General features: G+C 59.1%; 1 protein-coding gene across 1 annotated transcript in view; it reads left to right on the top strand.

Moving 5' to 3' along the window:
- The window catches only part of PADI3 (peptidyl arginine deiminase 3), a 30,497-nt gene extending 23,789 nt beyond the window's left edge, over nucleotides 1-6,708 (top strand). The window contains exons 14-16 of the mRNA XM_061395476.1: nucleotides 974-1,053; nucleotides 3,633-3,758; nucleotides 5,428-6,708. Of these exons, the coding sequence (XP_061251460.1) occupies nucleotides 974-1,053; nucleotides 3,633-3,758; nucleotides 5,428-5,661 (440 nt within the window). The 3' untranslated portion in view covers nucleotides 5,662-6,708. The remainder of the gene's footprint in view (nucleotides 1-973; nucleotides 1,054-3,632; nucleotides 3,759-5,427) is intronic.
- The last annotated feature ends 8,259 nt before the right edge of the window (nucleotides 6,709-14,967 follow it).

Here is a 14,967-nt window from a genome sequence, read left to right as displayed (position 1 = left end):
CTGATACCAGCGCAGCAGCCACTGATGCCTGGCGTCTCAGTGGTCACCCACCATGTGCCAGGCCCCAGGCTGCGTGCTCCAGGCATGTGACCCCATCTGACCTCAGGGGGGCCTGTGAGGGTGACTCAGTCTGCTTTACACCCGAGAATGTAGGGCTCAGCAAGGGGAAGTTGCTGGCCCAGCTGCCTCAGGGGGATGCTATGGACCCGCATCTCTACTCCGACGGGAGTGGGGGGAACCGAGCCTGCACGTGGGCAGGTGGGTCCAGCCCTTGGTCGAGGCTTCAGCCCTTCATGAGCACTTGGCTTGGGTCTGAATCACCAGTACCCCAATTTCCCAGCTGCAAAACCTGGGGCAAATCTTTTTACTTCTCTAAGCCTCAGTTTCCTCATCTGTAAAGTGGGGGTGTTGACGCATGCCTCGTGGGGTTGCTGTGAGGACTAAATGAGGTGTTGAGTGTGGAGCCTTGGACTCAGGGCCTGTGCAGGGTAAGAGATTAGTAAATGGAAGCTGTGAGCATCTCAAGACATTGGCTCTGACCTCCCCTGTCCTGCCTGTCTCCAAGAGCACTTCATCAGGCCAGGAGAGATGGGTCTGGGGGAGCCCCTTTGCCGTGCAGTCACCTCTTGGAGGTCAGGGACTGGGTTCAGCAGTGTCCATCAGGGCGGGTCCTGGTGGGCAGGTGGGTGAACCAGCTCCACGCCGCACCATTAGCCAAAAAACGAGCGATCGTCATCCAATGCTCGGTGGGGGTCAGGGGTTACATTTCCAATAAGGAGCATCACCACTTCTGATGTGCCTGGATGAAGGCCTCACATCCATGCGCTGCGGCAGCCCGCCCTTGCCGTCCTCACACACCCAGGCTTGCTTAGAGGCCAGGAGGAAACGCCTGGGAGCTGCCGGCTCACCAGCCTTTCGCCTGCGAGCCTGGCCTCTGCTGGTGCCGCTCCCACCCTGCCCCTCTCCTTCACAGGCAACCAGGAGGTCAACACCGTCTCCATCAGCCAGGTCCTCTCCAATGGAAACCTCATCAGCTACAATAAGTTTGTGCAGGTACCAGGGCCACAGGCCAGGCGTGGGGGTAGGCATGGCTGGGGATGGGGCTGTGGACAGAGGTCTGAGGCTCACGGTTTAGGACAGCTCAGGGAGGTGGGTGAGAGGCCCAGACAGAGAGTCTCTAAATCCTGGCTTTCACTCGAGAGAAATGAGGGGCCACGCCGGGTGCATGTGAGGACAAGCGTTCCAGGCAGAGGGAACAGCACAGACGATGGCCCTGAGGCGGAACGAAGAGGCCTGGAGCGTTTAAGGACAAAGCTGGGGGCCCCAGAGGAACGAGGAGAGACGGGGCCACCCAGGGCCCCGCAGGGCAGCGCTGGGGCCTTGGCTGTCTCTTAGCTCGACTGGAGGCCGTCTGGGGATCCAAGAGCAGGACAGATTCGATCAGACTTAGGCTTTGGAATGATCTCTCTGCTGCTGGGCTGAGGGATCTGTCTTCTATTACGGCAAGGGGCGGGGGTGGTGACAGGAGGTCCCAGCAGGAGGCAAGGGGCGGGGGTGGTGACAGGAGGTCCCAGCAGGAAGCAAGGGCACTGCGATTGGATAACCAGAGAGGGGTTTCCTAAAGGGAGGATTACAAAGGCGCAGGGCAGTTTGAGGAAATCAGCAGGGGCCTATTCCACATTCCCAGGGTCGGAAGAGGGGAGCTCTCACCTCCCCCAGGCCTGGAGGAATTGGCCGAGGAGCATGTTACTGGAGCCTGGAGGGGTCGTTCCAAACACGGCCACAATATTGTAATTAGCCCCCAATTAAAGAAAGAAATTTAAAAAAAAAAGGTTGTAAGACAGGAGCTGGGACTGCACAGCCACCCTGCCGTGACCCCAAGTACACTCTCCCAGCAGCGCCCCCACCTTCTGCCACCGCCCCCACGGGCTGAGCCCAGCGGGAAGCCTGCGGGTACAGGAGCCCCTGGTTCCCAAAGGTCTGCCTCCCAGGACGCAGCGCAGGGAAGAAGGGGCAGTGGGTCCAGAAGGACAGACAATATCCAGCACAGGGCCCTCTGAGAAGCGCACGCCCGGGCGGGGGTGACCGTCGCAGGGACCGAATTAGGGACCATGCCTGCAGGAGGGAGGGAGGAAGCGAGTGGAGGAGGCAGGGCGAGCTGGTCCTTGACGGCCTGCAGCCCGGGTCAGGCTCAGCAAAGCGGGGTGAGCCGCGGGCCAGACACCGTCTGCCTTCTGCCCCTGCGCTTAGCCACTGTCCGTGCGCAGCGGGTGTGGGCCTCGGGCGCCCGCACAGGCTGGCTTGCAGGGCTGGAGCTCGCAGCGGGCCCTCGGCAGCTCCAGTCCTGCGAGGGGCAGCTGTGAGAGCCTTGTCGTGGTCACCGCGTGGCGCAAGAAGCCGGAGGCCCGGCCGCAGGGGACGGCGCTGTACCCGCGTGGGGGGCGGGGTCAGGTCGGCGCGTTTTGGAAGCAGATGGAGGTGCCCGGGACTTGCTGACGCGGAGGCAGAGTGAGAGGACGGGCGGCGTCGAGCAGGGTTTTCTCTTTCACTGGAGTGCGCGTGCGCGTGGTTAGTCGCTCAGTCATGCCCGACCTTCTGCAACCCCGTGGACCATAGCCCGCCAGGCTCCTCTGTCCGCGGGATTCTCCAGGCAAGAGTCCTGGAATGGTTGCCAGGCCCTCCTCCAGGGAATCTTGCCGACCCAGGGATGGATCCCACCTCCCCTGCACCTCGTGCGCTGGGGGCGGACTTTTTACCCACTGAGCCACCCGGAACCCGATTGCTTTATAATGGTGTGTGAGCCTCCGCTTTAGGAGGAAGTGGGTCAGTTGTAAAACACCCCTCCTTGCCCTCCCGCACCCTCCACGCACCTTTCTAAGTCATCAGAGCCCCTAGCTAAGCTCCCTGTGCTGTAGGCAAGCTCCTGCGGGCTATGTATGGTAGCGTATACACGTCCATGCATTTGGGCCTGGGCAGCGATTAGTTTCCAGGGCTGAAGAATGCGGAAGGGAGGGTGTGGAGGGGTGGGTAGAAATGACTCCTCACCTCTGACCTGCCCGTCAGACACCCAAGTGGAGATGCGCAGGGCTGGTTGTGCCTGCACGTCTGAGCTGAGGGAAAGCGTTGGGCTTTATAAAGTGGTTCCTGTGTGAGTGTTCAGTCATGTCCGGCTCTTTGCTTCCCTATGGACTGAAGCCCACCAGGCTCCTCTGTCTGTGGGATAGTGGCTGGGGGGTAGAAATATGGGAGTTGGCGGTGTCTAGTGTTTTGAACGGTAAGACTGAAGGAGATCCCGGAGGAGTGAGGCTCGAGAAGGGAGTGGGTGGAGGACGGGGCACCCTGAGCCATGCTCTCGTGCCCCCTGCCAGGGGCTGAGGCTGTGGCAGGGGGACCAGCGGGTGGAGGACGGGGCACCCTGAGCCATGCTCTTGTGCCCCCTGCCAGGGGGTGAAGCTGTGGCGGGGGGACCCGAGCAGGCATGTTTTGATGAAGGCTCACAAGGAGTAGGTTCGTGTGGAGGGCTGACCTGTGGGCACTTGGGCATCTTGTCCATCCTTAACCAGACGTGTCCCCGTGGGCCTCCCCCCACCACACCTGCAAGGCCTCCCTGACTTCCCCGTCCCCCTCCCCAGAGCTGCATCGACTGGAACCGGGAGGTGCTGAAGCGGGAGCTGGGCCTGGCCGAGCGGGACATCGTGGACATCCCGCAGCTCTTCAAGATGGAGAGGAGGAAGGCCGTGGCCTTCTTCCCGGACTTGGTGAGGCCGTCAGCCGGGACTTTGGGTTTTGTCAGATTAGGCGCCAAGCCTCTACTCCCCCGGGGGCCAAACGCCCGGCACCGCTGTGTTGGGGTTGAGGGGCCGGGGCTGGGGGCAGGGAGACTCAGAGGTCCCACGGTCCCAGCGGAAGGACCTCTTCTTGACCGGTTGTCACGATCACCACGGAATGCTCACTGGCCAAGCCTGCACTCCAGGGCCGTCTGGGAAGGCCGTCCTCTCCTCCCGGGGACCCAGCTGGTATTTGTGCAGTGAGCGAAAGATGGCGTGAGGCCATGCGGGTAGCATCCACCGGAAGGTCAGACAGCCCTTTCCCCCGGCTCCCAGACACTCATCCACCCCCTGCATATTTAACGTTCCCTGTGTGAGATGCAGAGATGACTCAGGCTGCTCCCTGCTCCCAAGGAGCTACCAGTCAAATCTGGTCGGGGAGAAACTCGCTTCACCTCTCTGAGGGTTTGTCCCAAAGATCTACCTTGTGTGATAAAGTGGTGTGCCAGATCAGAGGTGAAACAAAGCACTTCCAGCCTGAGAGGTAGGCCTGGAGACCCGAGAGGGCTCCGTGGAAGAAGTGGCCTTTGGTTGAGCCTGGGGGCTTTGCCTCTGGTGTCTCTGAAACTTGAACTTGCATCTGGAACACGGGGACCTCGGGGCCCCACCCCAGGCGTTCCGATCCCGCAGGGGCCTGAGACTCGCTGCCTTTCTAACAGCGAACCCCCGGGCGCTCTCTGAGGCCCAGCCTTCGAGCAGCACAGCTCCCTCCTGCCTCTTTCCCTCCCTCTCTGCCCTCCCCACCTCCATCCCTCGGAGGAACCAGACTCGCCCATCGTCAGAGGCTTGCGGGCAGCCTGTCCACACCACCCTTGCTTCATCCCTCCTTCTCCTTCCCCTTTCTGACTGTTTGCCCTCTCTGATTTCCCCTCTTGCAAAGCCTCTTATCACTCCCTTTCCTTCCTGCATCTCCAAGGAGGCTTTGCAATAAGGCCCCTGCCCCCAGAAGCTTGTGCAGCGCTCCAGATTCTTGTGTTTGTAGGAAACAGAAGACCACCAAAGTGGGTTTTGGCCAGAGCCGAAGATTTAGCCTAAGGACCCCAGGAAGGCCCGTGGCGGGGTGGCCGCTGTGGAGGGCATTAGGAGGGCCTGGAACCAGCTCCTGTTTCCACGGCTACACTGCTCATCCACCCCCACCCCCACCACTGCCTCCTCCTTTTCTTGGCCTCCCTAGCCTCTGTGTCCCAGGGGACAGACATGAATATGGCCACACCGAAGGGCAGACACAGGGAGAAAGAGACTCAGCTCTCCCACCATGGTAACGGCACCAGCCGAGGAGGGAATCTGATCGGCCCCGCTTGGGTCACACATCTACCCTGGTCCCATCAGCTGTAGCCTGGGAGTTCAGGATTCCGTAGCACAGACATGGCAGCTGCCTACCAACGAGGAGGGCAGCCGCCAGAGAGAGAAGTTCTCATCGTGAGCTCTGCACGTGCACAGCTGGTTAGGGTTCTTGCCAGGCCACGTCCCTCCCTCGCTGCCTGAGGGGCGAGTGGCTGTTTGCGAGGTGGCTTCAAAGACAGCACCAGGCCTTGCTGAGCATAGAGAAGGTGCTGGGTGGGAGCCGATGCTGCCCCTGACCTGGGCGCCCCCTTTGCAGGTGAACATGCTGGTGCTGGGCCAGCACCTGGGCATCCCCAAGCCCTTCGGGCCCGTCATCAACGGCCGCTGCTGCCTGGAGGAGAAGGTGCGGTCCCTGCTGGAGCCGCTGGGTCTCCACTGCACCTTCATCGACGACTTCACCCCGTACCACATGCTGCACGGCGAGGTGCACTGCGGCACCAACGTGCGCCGGCAGCCCTTCTCCTTCAAGTGGTGGCACATGGAGCCCTGAGCCGGCCGCCTCCACCCTTCACCCCTGGGGTGGGCCGTCCGCCTGGGCGATGGAGGCCGAAACAGGCCCCTGAACAATAAGTATCAAGAGACCCCAAGGTTCCGGACGGAGCACCCGCTCGGAGGCCTTTTCCTCCAAGTGTTCACACGCCTCGCCTGCCGCCCGTGCGGTTCTCAGACTTGATCCCCTTGGCTTCCCAAGAAGGACCTCGTTTATTGTGGTCTGTCTTGCAGATCTGCATGACTCACAGGGACTCCTCCAAACATTCCCCTCTCCTTCCCCAAATCCTCTGTGTGGAGCCTAGTTCCCTCCGGAGTCTAGAAACATCCACACCCCTCCTCTGCCCTCTTGGCCTGTGTCTTCCAATGAAGGAAGGACCCACGATCCTGCTTTGGTCTGATTGCCTCTCGCTCTGCAGGGGAACTCATTTGTTAAAGTCACAGGACAGGAGAGATTTAGCCCAGAGCCTCACCCACAGGGAAGGAGCAGAGGTCTGTTAGACTGAGGTGGGACCAGCATTCCAACTCTGACCAGCTGTGGAAATCGCCCTTGCCCAGCACCCAGCAGAGCACGTGCTTCTAGACGTATGCTGAAGCAACATTAGCGACTCCTTACTTAGCCTGAGAAACATCTCATCATCTGACCTTTAGAAATCTGGCTTGGGGAATTCCTGGAGACTGGGAAGACTGGGTACAAGGGTGAAGAATATCCTTCATAAGACATAAGGTGCTTTAGTGGCCCTGGGGCTCTCTGCAGGAGGGGAGACCCCTGGTAGAATCAGTCCTGGGCTTTCTGTTGACCCCAGGTCAACGTTCCATGTCCTGCTTTCCCTCAGAAGAAGGGGCCTGGTGGGGCCAAACCCACCGAGACCACTCAGGACAGGAGGGCTCTGGGGATGGACCAGTCTGAGCTCAGGTGGGCAGGGAAAGGGGTGTGGTGGCTTTCTCCAGGTGTATGTCCGTTCCATGGGTGCTCTGTGTGGGGCCAGCTGTGCTTCCATCACTGGCTAATAAATGGACAGAAACACAAACATCGTGAACCTCATTTGGCTCCCTCTAGACAGCAGGAGCAGAGGGCTTTCTTGCAGCTGAAGCATCTGCTTGCCTAGGCCTCCAGGAATTTGAGGCTGAGCAGCCCAAACGTTGGTTAAGACTGTGAGGTTGTTCCATCTTGGCCACGGGACTCATCCCATGGGTCACCATGGCCAGTTGCAATGATACGATGTGAAAATGCAAGCCCAGGGGTCAAATGCCCAGCTGCCAGGACCGAGTGAGCATGGCAGGGTGAGGGTCTGGGCTGTGGCCGGAAAGTTGCACTGTGAGTGTGGCAATGTGAAGCCAGGGTGTGGACCTTGGGGAAGCTTGCGTGTGCCCTGAGTGACACCCTCCTTCCTGTCCACGGGGAGGCCGTGGCCACCCCGTAAAGGCCCCACGGGCTCGCTCTGGAGCCCCAGGAAGTCGCTCCCTGTGCTTCTCCCTGCGAACCCCGGTGTTCTCTCTGGAGGTGCAAGCCTCAGAACAACTCACTCAGCCCCAGGGCTGGGTGGTTTCTGGGTGGTTAGCAAAGAGCCCACAGCCTCCCCCCAGCATCCCTCCTGGCCACCGTTTACCTAGAATCTCTGAAATAGACTCCCACCTCCCCTCACATGACCGGATTCCGACAGAATAAGCCCACTTCCAAGGGAAACTGAGACCAATGAGGGTGTTGAGAAAACTGTATTTTTTGAAAGAGTTCCAGTGGAGGTACATGCCTCCAGATGGCAAGTGCCTGAAATCGGAAGAACTCAGATGGGTTCCCAAGCAGGCATTTCTCGCCCCGGATGCCCCCAGACTGACCACGAGGTCCTCTTCGTGAGGCCGCGGGTGGACCCAGCAACACGTCTGAGACACTTCTCGCGGCTCAAGCGTGACTCCTGTGCTCCAGGAAGGCTCCTGCAGGAACCTCGCCTCGATGGCAGAGGAAGCAAAATCAGCCCCCACCTGGGCCCTGCAGACGCCGTCACCTGTCCGCACGGCAGCGGTATAGCCAGTGCATGCGTTCCTCTACTGCTCTAGCAAACTGCCACCGGCTCAGTGGCTTAAAACAAAGCAGATTTATAATCTTAGATTCTGGAGGTCAGAAGTCTGGAAGGCGTTGTTTCTCCGGGCAGCCCGAGTGGGGGATCGCTTCTCTAAGTTTCCCGGCTTCCAGGGGCCTCCTGCACTCCTTGGCTTGTGGACCCTTCCTCCAGCTTCAGAGCCTGTGTTGTAGCGTCACACATTCCCCCAACTCTTCTGCCCTCTTCCACTTCCTGGGACCCTTGTGATCGGGCCCAGATGGATAAGCCAGGCTCCTCCAGCGTCTCTGGGTCAGCTGATTCACAACCTTAATTCCATCTGCGGCCTTGATTCCCCTTTGCCATGTAAGGTAACGTGTTCATAGGTTCTGGGAGTTTGGACGTGGACGCCCTTGGGGGGCGGTTATTCTGGCCACCGCAACCAGACTGGCCCCTCTGATCTCCACAATCTGGACCACAATCGCCCCCTCCGAAATCCAGCTTGGCCTCTTGACAGGTGTCATGGAGTCAGCAGGAGAGGTGCCGTCCGTGAACAGGTGTCACGGAGTCAGCGGGAGAGAGGTGCCGTCCGTGAACTCCTCCTCCAGGACTTGCGTTCAGTCCTGACCCTCAACACCGGCCTGAGACCCGGGGTCCCGTGGATGCAGGCTGGGTGGCTCCTAAGAGCACCGCAGGCTGCCTCATCAAGCCTGGGGCAAGGGTCCCCTCCACCCGGGCCGCCCCAGATGGCTGCCTGCGGTGCACCGTTTGGTCCCTGGAAAGCCCCGGGGAGACCAGAGTGAGGCCTGAGTTCTTGTGGAGCAACTCCTTCCTCTCCCCCACCCACACTGTGGTTCCTTCCACACGGGGTCAGCTTGACCCTGGGGAGTGAAGACGGAGGTCCCAAGGGAGCCGGAAGGGGGCTTGACTGGGCCGGCTGCCACATCCTAGCAAACGCTGGTTCAAAACCTGTTAGCTCCTCACTCGTTCATTCCAGAAATACTCAACGCACGTCTCCTGTTTGCCAGACACAATCTCTACCCTCAGGAGTTCGTATCTAGGGAGGCAGCGAGAAAAGAAGCACAAATAGCTAGAAATTGTAATGAGTGCCCTAAAGTGGAGCCAGCGAGGGCCGGAGAATTAGGGGGAGGCGACCTGCTTCGGTGGGACAGGGGGTGCTGTTTGAGCTGACGCCGGAGGGTGGCCTGGAGCGGTGGGTGAGCGGGAAGCCAGCTTCCAGGCGTTGGGAAGGCCGTGCTGAGACCTGGAGCGGGGCAGCCCCGCAGGGTGGAGAGCGGCGGCAGAGGCGGCGGGAGGAGGAGGGGCCCGCGTTCCTGCAGCCTCGCTGCACCCAGTCTGAAGCGGCCTGCCCCTCTCCACTCCCCGCCAGGGCCTGACTCAGGGCAGAGAGGACGGAGCACGCCCAGGCACTCCGCCCGCACACCCCACACACCGCAGCCCAGGGACAAAGCGTCACGCGGAGTGGAGGGCCACGTGCCCCAGAGTCGGATGACCCGATGCTGCACGGCCCTTCTCGGAGGCACACGTTGCCTCTCTGAGTCTCTGTTTCCTCCTCCGTGAAATGGGCATGGACACTGTCTGCCTCACCGAGCTTGTGTGGGGTTATATGAGGCGCTTAGTCGTGCCCGGCATGTAATACCCGATAAATGATGACTGTTATATAACACCCCCCCAGACCCTCTCCACGTGACCGCTCTGTGTATATACTCCCGATGTCTGCATTCTAATAGAGGGCAAAGACCCTTGGAGACCCAGAGGTCGGACCTGGGAGGAAGGAAGGGAAGGCTGTCCTGGCAACTCTCAGGTCACAGCCTGCTGGACTCAGCAACCTGAGAGTGACCCGGGGGAGGCTCCTGCCCAGACAGGAGGGGAGCCTGTCTTTCTCGTAGGGACTGACGGCTCGGGCGGCCCCAGGCCCGCCTGACTCACGCTGCATTCAGGATCAGGAAAGAGTAACTGCGGGGCCCTGGCAGGAGGTTGCCCAACGCTGTGGTCTCCTGACCTTTCCCCCGCAGCCCCGCAGGATGGGAGCATTGGGCGGGATGGCTGAGGCTACAGGGGAGGGTGGCTGGACAGGAATTCTGGACGACCGGACAGAGTCCACAGAGCTGTCCTTTCCTACAAATTCACCGTCATGCCTACCCCCTACAGCGGAGTGACAGTGAGCGTGGGCTGTGCTGGGCATGTGCCGGGCTGCTTACACACATCATCTTGTCTGCTCTTCACGACAGGCTAGCGTGAAATTGCAGTTATTAGTCTCACTTTATAGACAAGGACACTGAGGCATGAATGATGAAACCTGCCCGGGTCACGGAGCTATGGCAAGTCTGTGGGGGAGACGAGTTCAAGCCTGGATGGGTGACCTCCGTAACCTGGTTCTTAACCAGACATTCCTGTGGTTCTCAAATTGGAATCATCTGGAAGGCTTTCAAACCTGGCAGAGCCTTCCTCCCCCTGGGAGACTCCGTCTGGAGGTTGGGGTGTTGCCGAGAGCGGCCCGATGATGCCGCCCCGCAGCCAGGATGGAGAGTCTACAACCCCCGCCATACCGTCCTCCTGGGCATCTCTGCCCCTCCCCTGACCCAGCACCCTCCCCTCATCTGCAGCCAGCAGTCTCGGGGGCCGTGGCCTCCTCCTGGGCCTTCTCGGTGGCTCAGCAGTAAAGAATCCGCCTGCAGTGCAGGAGACCCAGGTTCAATCCCTGGATCAGGAAGACCCCGTGGAGAAGGGCGTGGCCGCCCGCCCCAGTCTTCTTCCAAGCTTCCTGGGTGGCGCTGGTGGTAAAGAACCTGCCTGCCAGTGCAGGAGACGTGAGCGTTGTTGGTTCCATCCCTGAGTCTGGAAGGTCCCCTGGAGAAGGAACTGGAAACCCACTCTAGTATTCTTGCCTAGAGAATCCCATGGACAGAGGAGCCTGGTGGGCTACAGTCCATGGGGTTGCACAGAGCTGGACACGACTGAGCGACTCAGCTCACACACGGCTTCCTTTTTATGGCAGCCACCTGGGCTGTGATGGCATCTCCAATAACCAGACAGTTCCTGCTGCTTTCAAATTTTCTTGCTGGGCCAGAGGTTCTTTAACAAATTGCACAAGATTTCCTGGAAGAGTCATTAAAACCACAGATTCCTGGGCCACCAACCCCTCCAGCCAGGCCTCCCGAGACCAAATCTCTCGGCCTAGGCATCTGTATATTATAAAGCTTCCCAGACAGTTCTGACACACAGCCGGGTCACTGTAATCCATTCCTCTTCACTGCTGTGAATGAGCTTTTTCTGCCAGCATGTCTCAGATTCTTCCCATGTTTCCTTAGCAGACCACATGGCTCTGGCCATTCTTAGCAGTTTCCTGGTATATGCATCCACGAGTCTGTCTGGAACACGTATCTAGAAGGTGTTTAGCTTTACTGACTTCACTAAGAATGGTGATGCCAGGGAGGAAAAAGGAACGGGAGTGGTTTGGGAGTAAGTATGGGTCCAGGAAGGAGAAGGCAATGGCACCCACTCCAGTGTTCTTGCCTGGAGAATCCCAGGGACGGGAGAGCCTGGTGGGCTGCCGTCTATGGGGTCCCACAGAGTCGGACACGACTGAAGCGATGCAGCAGCAGCAGCAGCATGGGTCCAGGGAGGCTAGCTGCTCTAACAAAGAGACTGTGACCGCCCTGACACTCTATGTGCTTCCTTCCTGCTCAGGCCAACAGTCCAAGGCGCTTGGGGTCTGAATGGTGAGTACAGGTCTGGGGGCAGTGGGGCACTCTGCTCCATGCTGCCACTCAGGGGCCCAGGCTGACGGAGGCCCTATCAGCTTCACTCTGGGCCCTGACCGCGAGCCTCTGGAGGAGAAGAGAGGCTGGAGAACTGCGCCCACCCTGAACCCCTGGGGCCACGCCACCCCTGCCTCCTCTCCAGCGGTGAGGACTCAGCGTCCCGTGGCACAGGGACGCTGGGAAATGTGGCGTTGGCTGGGCGACCACTGCCAGTGCCGGGTCCACCTTACAGACCAGGAGAGGGCTTCCCTGTCGGCCCCTGGCCACCCTGAACCCAGAGGAGAGGGAGGCTGGACCAGGAGAGAAACGTGGTTCACAGAGGGAGCCTGCCGGGGCCCCGCCGTCTGTCTTCAGCTCGAGTCTCATCCCTAATCCCTTCATGTCCTCCCTTCAGGACGAAGACGAGTCTTCCTCTCCGGCGGCCAGACAGCACAGGCCCACCCCGCAGGCTCCTCTCTGCCCCTCACCCCCCCAGCCGCATCCAAGCGGTGGTCCTGGGTCCTGCCTGCTGAGCAAGGGCCCCTGAGAGTGGGATTTCCCGGCGAGAGATGAAAGAGTCAAGGGTCTCTGCAAGGGAAAGTGGAGGAACGGCCTCATGGAGGGCTTCAGGGGCGGCCGGAGGCGCGCGAGGATGCATCTCTGTGGTCCCTGCTCCCCTGCCCACAGCCACGAAGCCAGCACTGTGCCAACGTGGAAGCAGCTTGAGGCTCATCTGCCAGCACGGGAGAGCTCTGCAGGTGGGGAGGAGCCGGAACTGCCTCCCCAGCCCGCCCTCGTTTAGTCCCGCGGATGCCTGGTAAGCACCAACTGTGTGCCCACGAGGACTGCGGCATCGTCTGGAGCCTGGGCGCTGGGGCCAGGCGGCCAGGGCATGCTCTCCAGCTCTGCCACTGCCGGTCTGAGACCTCGAGCGGATTACTTAAGCTTTCTGAACTTTACTCTCCTCCTGGTAGAACGGGCACAGTAACAGTACCCACATCAAGGCGCTGCTGTGAGCAGAGTGGCAGGCCTGAGTAGGAGCCTGGCAGAGGGGCTGGCACCCCGCAAACTGCAGCCGTGTGACGGAGGCTGTAACCTGAAGTAGGCTGCCTGAGCAAGCGAAAAAGGCAGGGGTGCTGATCTCTGAAGCCTTGATTTCTCGGCACAGCCACCGTGGGAGCCTCTCGCTGCTTTCCCGCCTTATTTATTTAGCTATGCAGGGTCTCAGTTGCAGCAAGTGGGATCTACTTCCCTGACCAGGAATCCACCCCGGAGCCCCCGCATTGGGAACGCAGTCTTCACCACTAGACCACCAGGGACGTCCCTTGCCTGCTTTATTTTTCTTCTGATGTTAAATGTTTTTTAAGTTAAGCTGGACACATAAGAAGTTGAAAGTGAAGTGAAAGGCTCTCAGTCATGTCTGATTCTTTGCGACCCATGGACTGTCCATGGAATTCTCAGGCCAGAATACTGGAGTGGGTGGCTGTTCCCTTCTCCAGAGGACCTTCCCAACCCAGGGATCGAACCCAGGTCTCCCACATTGTGGGCGGATTCTTTACCAGCTGAGCCACAAGGGAAGCCCAAGAATACTGGAGTGGGTAGCCTATCCCTTGTCCAGGGGATCTTCCCGACCCAGGGATTGAACCCTGGGTTCAATCTCCGGCATGCTGAGCAATGTCTCAGTCTCCGGCATGGCAGGTGGATTCTTTACCAGCTGGGCTACGATAAGAAGTTGGGTGAGCAAAGCCCTCACTAAGGCAGCAGGCATGGCAGAAACCAAAGCAACCATGTAAAGCAATTATCCATCAATTAAATAAAAAATAAACGAGAAAAGCCATAGGTATAAGCGCTGGCTGCTCCCTGGAGGGCGGGCCGTGGCGTCTCCCATTTGCCCGCCGCGATGTGCCAGCGGTTACTCCCTTACAAGCTGAAGCTGAACCCAGCATTGGGCAGGTGTTCACGAGGCTCGGAGTGGAAGAGGGGCTGAACTCTGTCACTCCAAGTCTGTCCCCATCAGTTCTGGGCACCAGAGCTGGATCTCCTGCTCCCCGCACTTTCTTGTTAGGTGGGCTGCAAGGATCTGAGGTGGCTGCTGATCGATCAGCAGGAGGGGTCAGGAGTCACCCTGGAGTTCCTAGAGAGGAACATATGCTTGGAAAACCCCAAGAGTGTTATCAGCGCTCATCAGCTGTGTGTGTGTGTGTGTGCGTGCGTGAGTGTGTGAGTGTGTGTGTGTGTCGTGAACCAGCAGATGCAAAGGAAGCGCAATCAGCAACTCCCTGGAGTGACCTGTCTTTGAAGGGTTTAAGGCCAACAGTAAAGATAGCTCTGTAGTTTCTTTTTTGAACACTTCCTGGGTCTCTAAATGAGTCTCAGCATCCTGAGGAACAGCATCTCAGTGTTAATTATCTCAATCTGAAACATCTTCATCACAGAAGTGATAGCTGCCCCAGGCAGTTCCCAGGGCCTGGGCGAGCAGAGACCTGAGTGGGCATGGACAGGGCGTCATTCAGGAAGGAGCTTTCGCGTGAGCGATCGGCCCGGGGCAGCTCAGTCAGTGTACTCGTTGCCTACTTTGCAGTTTATTTCTTTATGCTGGCTGAGCCGGATCGTCACTGCGTGCAGCCCTTTCTTCTGGGCGCGGGGCTCTGTCCAGTTGCAGCACGTGGGCCCCTCGTTGCGGGGTGTCCTCTTGTTGCAGAGCACGAACTCTCGGGCACGCAGACGTCGGGAGCTGTGGCGCGTGGGCTCAGTCGTTGCCTCTCCCGGGCTCCAGAGCAGAGGCTCAGTAGTTGTGGCCACGGGCTTAGCTGCTCCACGGCACGTGGGATCTTCCCAGACCAGGGATTGAACCCACGTCTCCTGCGTTGACAGGCGGGTTCTTCACCACTGAGCCACCAGGGAGGCCCACTTATTGCCTGTTTTTCATTTTCTATTCCCTTGACACGTTTCTCAAGGGATTCTAGCCTACTTAGAATAAGGAAACGTTCAGCAAAAAGGTGACTAAAAAGTAGAGAAAAATAAAGACCTCACAGCAGGAAACAGTCTCAGACATAAAGGCCGTGGGGAAGGACAAGCCCATCTGTGGCCGTGAGGGTCAAGCCAGCACTTCTGGTTAAGCTCAAATTAGACTCTGAGCTTCCTAGCGGCCCCTGCAAGAAGGGAGCCACAGCTGGGAATCTACTTCTCATTATCAGAAGGAAGGCGGCATGTGAAGCGATTCCTGCCACACACGCATGTTTTTCAAAGGATGGGGCAGTGCCCATGTCCTCAGCCACCTCGAAGCTCTGGTGAGAGGCTGCCGGGCGGGGCCTCTGTTCGTCTGGAAACTGTGAACAGTGCTGACCTTTTGCATGGCTTGAGGACTGGGCCAGCTCCTGGCAGACAGGAAGCATCCAACCAAAACTTATTCTTGACTTTCTGTCCCCCTTCATTCCCTACAGGATGAATGCCTTACTATAGTTGTTGGTTTCTTATTGTATAGCTATTTAATCCTCACTTTATTCT

The sequence above is a fragment of the Bos javanicus genome, chromosome 2 (assembly GCF_032452875.1).
Source record: "Bos javanicus breed banteng chromosome 2, ARS-OSU_banteng_1.0, whole genome shotgun sequence".
NCBI lineage: Eukaryota > Metazoa > Chordata > Mammalia > Artiodactyla > Bovidae > Bos > Bos javanicus.
This window is presented reverse-complemented; position numbering and strand designations above follow the sequence as displayed.